Source organism: Chaetura pelagica, unplaced genomic scaffold (assembly GCF_000747805.2).
Source record: "Chaetura pelagica isolate M959 unplaced genomic scaffold, ChaPel_1.0 scaffold466, whole genome shotgun sequence".
Classification (NCBI taxonomy): domain Eukaryota; kingdom Metazoa; phylum Chordata; class Aves; order Apodiformes; family Apodidae; genus Chaetura; species Chaetura pelagica.
The window spans coordinates 169,975-175,262 of NW_009953656.1; the positions used below are offsets into that span (position 1 = coordinate 169,975).

At 50.6% G+C, this 5,288-nt stretch overlaps 1 protein-coding gene across 1 annotated transcript in view; it reads right to left on the minus strand.

Annotated features, from left to right (window-relative positions):
• The window catches only part of FAM208B (family with sequence similarity 208, member B), a 29,171-nt gene that overhangs the window by 16,833 nt on the left and 7,050 nt on the right, over positions 1 to 5,288 (minus strand). The window contains exons 8-10 of the mRNA XM_010000308.1: positions 3,389 to 3,733; positions 3,232 to 3,307; positions 992 to 1,162 (exon numbers count right to left, since the gene is read on the minus strand). Of these exons, the coding sequence (XP_009998610.1) occupies positions 992 to 1,162; positions 3,232 to 3,307; positions 3,389 to 3,733 (592 nt within the window). The remainder of the gene's footprint in view (positions 1 to 991; positions 1,163 to 3,231; positions 3,308 to 3,388; positions 3,734 to 5,288) is intronic.

Here is a 5,288-nt window from a genome sequence, read left to right on the forward strand (position 1 = left end):
GGGAAAGAGAGAAACTGAGCTGATGTGGCCAAATCAGCCTTCAAACCTGTGTTCCCCAGGAAGGGGGAAAAAAGAAAGACTAGAGACAGATCCAAAAATGGACATCAAAGGGTGAGTGTGAGGAAAAATGACACACTAAGAGCAAATGACTCTCCTGTTGCACCATTTATTTTGGCACTGTTAACACTGGCTCTTGGGCTCAGACTCCCTGCCAGCCCCTGCAGACACTTCACTTGAGGGGCTGCCTCTTAAATCTGCTCCAGCCTGTCTGCAAAGCCTGCAACAATTTGACTCTTGTAAAAACAACCAGATTTACAACTGAAAAAGTCAAGGCAGACCCTGGCTACCAGCAGACTAACATTCTGTCCATGAGTGACTTCAGAGCTGGGCAGTTAAAAATCAAGGATTTTCAACTATCCCAGCAGTTAGTTCCCAAAGGATGCAAACTGAGGGCTTAGGAAAAGGACTCAGAAGTGAAGATTTAGGTTGGATATTAGGAAAAATTTCTTCACTGGAAGAGTGGTCAAGCACTGGAACAGGCTGCCCAGGGAGCTGGTGGAGTCACCAATCCCTGGAGGTGTTTAAAAGACAGGGTACTTGGGGACATGGTTTAGTGGATGTGGTGGGGTTGGGTTGACAGTTGGACTTGGTGATCATAGAGGTCTTTTCCAACCCAAATAAATCTATGAGAGCCAGTGTGGTTTGTACATCCCCTAGTGGTGATTTTCAGTCACCTTCATGTTTTACCCCATGAGCATGTAAGTGGGAGCCTGTAGATCCCAACCCAGATCCTCAGCACTCAATGTCTCAAGGCCCTTTGGTTGCTGCTGAACGTGCTGTTACCACCACCTGGTCATGACCTGACTGTGATGTTTCATGGCTCAGCTTTTAAAGTGAAGATCTGCACAGGGAACAGAGCTCTTACCACTTCCTGCTTGCTTTCTGGGTTGAGGGTTTGATGAGTTGTTAGCCACACTCTGGAGCATCTTACTTTTCACTGGCTTCATGAGGGGCTCAGCAACAGGAAGCTTTTTCATGTCTGGGTTCTTCAAGATCTTTAGTCTCTTTGTTTCCAAGCCAGGATCATCAGGAGCTGAGGTTTCCTTCTGGACAGGTTCAGACTGGGTTTTGTGCACGAATTCTGCAGACAGGACCTCTGCACCTGGGACAAGGAAAAGGGAGGGTGTTTGCTTTGGTTTGAGACACACTCAGGTTAAAAAGGAGTAACTGAATCATAGAATCATGGAATGGTTTGGGTTGGAAGGGACCTCAAAGACTATCCAGTTCCAACCCCCCTGCATGGGCAGGGACACCTCCCACCATTCCAGGCTGCTCCAAGCCCCATCCAACCTGCCCTTCAACACTGCCAGGGATGGGGCAGCCACAGCTTCTCTGGGCAACCTGGGCCAGGGCCTCACCACCCTCATTGTAAACAATTTCTTCCTAATGTCTAGTTCAAATCTCCTCTTTTTTATTTAAAACCATCACCCCTTGTCCTATTGCTACAGTCCTACTACAAAATGTGTCCCCATCTTTCTTACATGCTGGCTTTAAGCACTGAAAGGTGCTCTAAGGTCTCCCTGGAGCCTTCTCTTCTCTAGGCTCAACACCCACCCCCCCCCAGCCTGTCTCCAGAGCAGAGCTGCTCCAGCCCTCCCAGCATCTCTGTGGCCTCCTCTGGCCTCTCTCCAACAGCTCCATGTCCTTCTGGTGTTGGGGACCCCAGAGGTGGCCCCAGCCCTGCAGGGGGGTCTCGGCAGAGCAGAGCAGAGGGGACAATCCCCTCCCTGGCCCTGCTGGTCACCCTGCTGGTGACAGCCCAGGACAGGGTTGGTTTCTGGGCTCCAGCACACACTATCAGCTCACGTCCAGTTTCTCATCCATGAGCACCCTCAAGCCCTTCTCCTCAGGGCTGCTCTCAATCCCTTTGTCATCCAGCCTGTGTTGATACTGGAGACTGTCCTGACCCAGGTGCAGGACCTTGCACTTGGCCTTGTTGAACCTCCTGAGATTCACACGGTCTCACTTCTCCAGCTTGACCAGGTCCCTCTGGAATGGCATCCCAACCCTCAGGTGTGTCAACTCCACCACTCAACCTGGTGTCAACAACCCTGCTGAGGGTGCACTCAACCCCCCTGTCTATGTCACTGGTGAAGACAGTAAACATTACTGGCCCCAAGACAGACCCCTGAGGGACATCACTGGTCACTGATCTCCATCTGGACATGGAACCATCCTGGATATTGCAAAATACCCAGCTAAGGAATGTGGAAGGACTGCTCTAGAAGTGATTGACAGCAGCAGAGTAGTCCTCAGTGACTTGATTTATGTATCTGATCTTACAAATGACCAGTAAGGAGTTATTAAGATTAACCATCACCTGTTAAGCTCATTAAAGGCCTGCCTTCCTGACCTAGGTTAGGTGGGGATAAGTCACTCTGATGTCTGCCTGGCACACTTGTGCCCTGAGGATACTTACTTGCCTCTCTAAGAGGCATGCAAGAACCTCTCCCAGATCCACCAGCATCACTCAGGCCTGAAGTGCCCCATGTGAAGTGGAGCTGCCTCCAGCCCAAGGTGGGCAGACACCCAGTGTCTCTAAGAAATCAGGGGGAGGCTCAGGCTTGCTCAAAAGGCTCACCCTGTCCTCAGCAGTGAGACAGGGGCCTTCAGAGGACAATTTATGCCATTGAGGCACCTCAAGTGAGCAGCTCAGGCCAGGTACCAGCTTCAGAAGAGTAAGCTGGGTGTGATCAGTCTCAGACTTCTTGTTTCCTCAAGGCCACAGCAGGAAACTTGAATCTCAGGGAGTCACAAAGTGACCACGTAGGGTAGCTGGTTATGTAGGCAGCCTGTAATGACCACAGCTTTGGCAATTGGTCTTTGCCTGAGCTATCAACGTGCCATGGACATGGGATGCAATCACCATGACCTGGCTGATGTCCCTGTGCACAGTCACTCATAAGTAAAGGAAGGCAACAGCATGGACCAGTGGACCACATTTCAGGCACCTTCATTCAAATCCCTTGTCATATAACCCTGGCCTCCTCCTTCCCAGGTGGAATGAGGAGACATCCTCACAGACCTCTTTGGATGCTCTCATGAGGTGCCTGGTTGCTCTGGGAACCCAGGAAGATGACAAGGGGACATGGCTTCTAGAGAACCCTTAGTATCCTGGCTGGATAGCCCAGAGAAGGAGGAGGAATTCAGTCCCATTTATGTAGCACTTACCTCTTTTCCTTCTGTGTGGAAACTGCAAATTGGCTAATTTCAGCATGGGCTCGTTGGAAGTGGCTGTGAGCCCTGGCTTTTTGGGAAAAGAGAAAGAAATGTTGATTTTCTTCTTGGTTCCTTTCCTGTTCCTGCAGCTGTCCCCCATAGGATGCACCTGCATCTTGAGGGGTGACCATTTCTTCCTGGTGCTGGTGACAACAGCTCGACTGGATTTCCTCCTGCTCTGCTGCACCCATAGCTTGCTGGACAAGTTGGTGTCTTTTGTGGGCCCTTCACCCCTCTGGTTCAGCCCCACTGTGGGCTTTGGGTTTTCACTTTTGACTTGTGTTTCCTCTGCTGTGTTGGGAGGGGAAGGGTCTGGTGGCACAGCTGGAGAGAAGTCCACCTTACAACCAGCCTCTGGATTGCAGCAAAGAGACTGAACAGCACCACTCAAACATTCTAAGGCTGCTGACATTTCCAGAGTGTAGCTGCTGGGGTTGGAGAGGTAACGTTGCAGCTGGGAGAAGGAGTATTTTTGCAAGTCATTAGTACATTCATCCTTGGTTGGTGAGAGAAGAGGAGAAAGGGGAACTGTGTTGGCTTGGCCAGAGGTGGGCTGTGGATTTTGATGAAGCTTTGTGTACTCCTGCAAGTGCTGTTTGATACACACACTGGTCCCAGCTGTGTCCCCCCACGAAGAACTGGTGGCTTTTTGTAAGGCATAGTGAAGTCCAGGCAAAACTGAGGCTATTTTTAATGAGATGTCACTCTCTTCCCTTTCATCTTTTGGATCATGCTTCTCAACTGTGAAAGGAACAAAATTTTACTCATATTAAAAAAGGATTCATGTCCCCCAGTCACCTCCCTGCTATATTCTCAGAGAAGATTGGAAGCTATGAAAAAGCCCCAGAAGCCAACCTACAAAAAAGCTACCCCCAGGGGCCACATCCTGGTTTGACAGATGCTTGTAATGGCTGGAGGGAAAAAAGAATTGCACGTGGGAGTCAAAAAGGGATTAAAGGAAGATGAAAGGCTGCTCTTGTATCAGTTAGCCCTGTTCTCCTGCAAGCTACAGGGTGAAACTGCACACTTCGTGGTCTAAGTCCCTTTACTCCAGCAATTCTCTCTAAATCCAACATTTAGGACAGAGATTTGAAAAGACTTTCACTTCACTCAGATGTGTTGGTTTTGTCCCTGCTCAGATGCAACTCCCAGCAGCTCCATCTCTGCCTGCTGTCAGCGTGGGTGGACACACTGGTCTTCTGGAGTGGAAAACACAGACTTCCCCAGGCAGACCTGGGGAGCATGTCAAGAAAGATCATAACCCTCTGGGTGATTCTTTAAAGCTGAAGGACTGACCCTACTGGGAACAGCTGGTGCTTCTCATTTTAGCAGGACTAACGCCCCCCCATGGACAGCACACAGCAGCTTCCAAGCTCAGGTCCACGGTGATCCCTGGTAATGGTTGGACGTGACGATCTTACATTTTTTTTCCGACCAGGATTCAGTGATTCAGTGACATGAACGACTCTCAAGGCTCGAGGGTGCCCACCCTCACCATGGGAGAAGGCTCTGCCTGGCACAGCAGGGTCCCCTCAGTGTCTGGAGATGCCTGGAGAGCCACTGGGACATGTGGAGCTCCCTTTGTATACAAGTCAGATGTATCCAGCTTCATCCTCTGCAGCCCCACAGTCTGATCTTGGCTCTGGGCACCTGCAGGCTCAGCACGTTCTGATCTGACTCCAAGATTTCTCTTGGCTGCAGAGCCAGGCTGACAACCCCAGTGCCCCTCCCTGTCACATCCCTTCCCAGCAAGGTGAAGGAGTTTCTCTTCCCCCTCTTGAACCTGCCTTGCACTGGCAAGCCCAGGAATCCCTGTGAGGTGGTTCCCAGCTCCTGCCTCTACTGCTGGGGCACATCTGCACAGCAGGCTGGTTACCCTGCCCTACATTCCTGGACAGGAAGGGAACAGCTTCAGAGGCTGCTTGTTTCAAAATGGGAGACATTATTCATGCTGAATCCGAGTCGAGTGACTTCACATTCCTTCACTCTCCTCTTCTCTGGGCATCTCC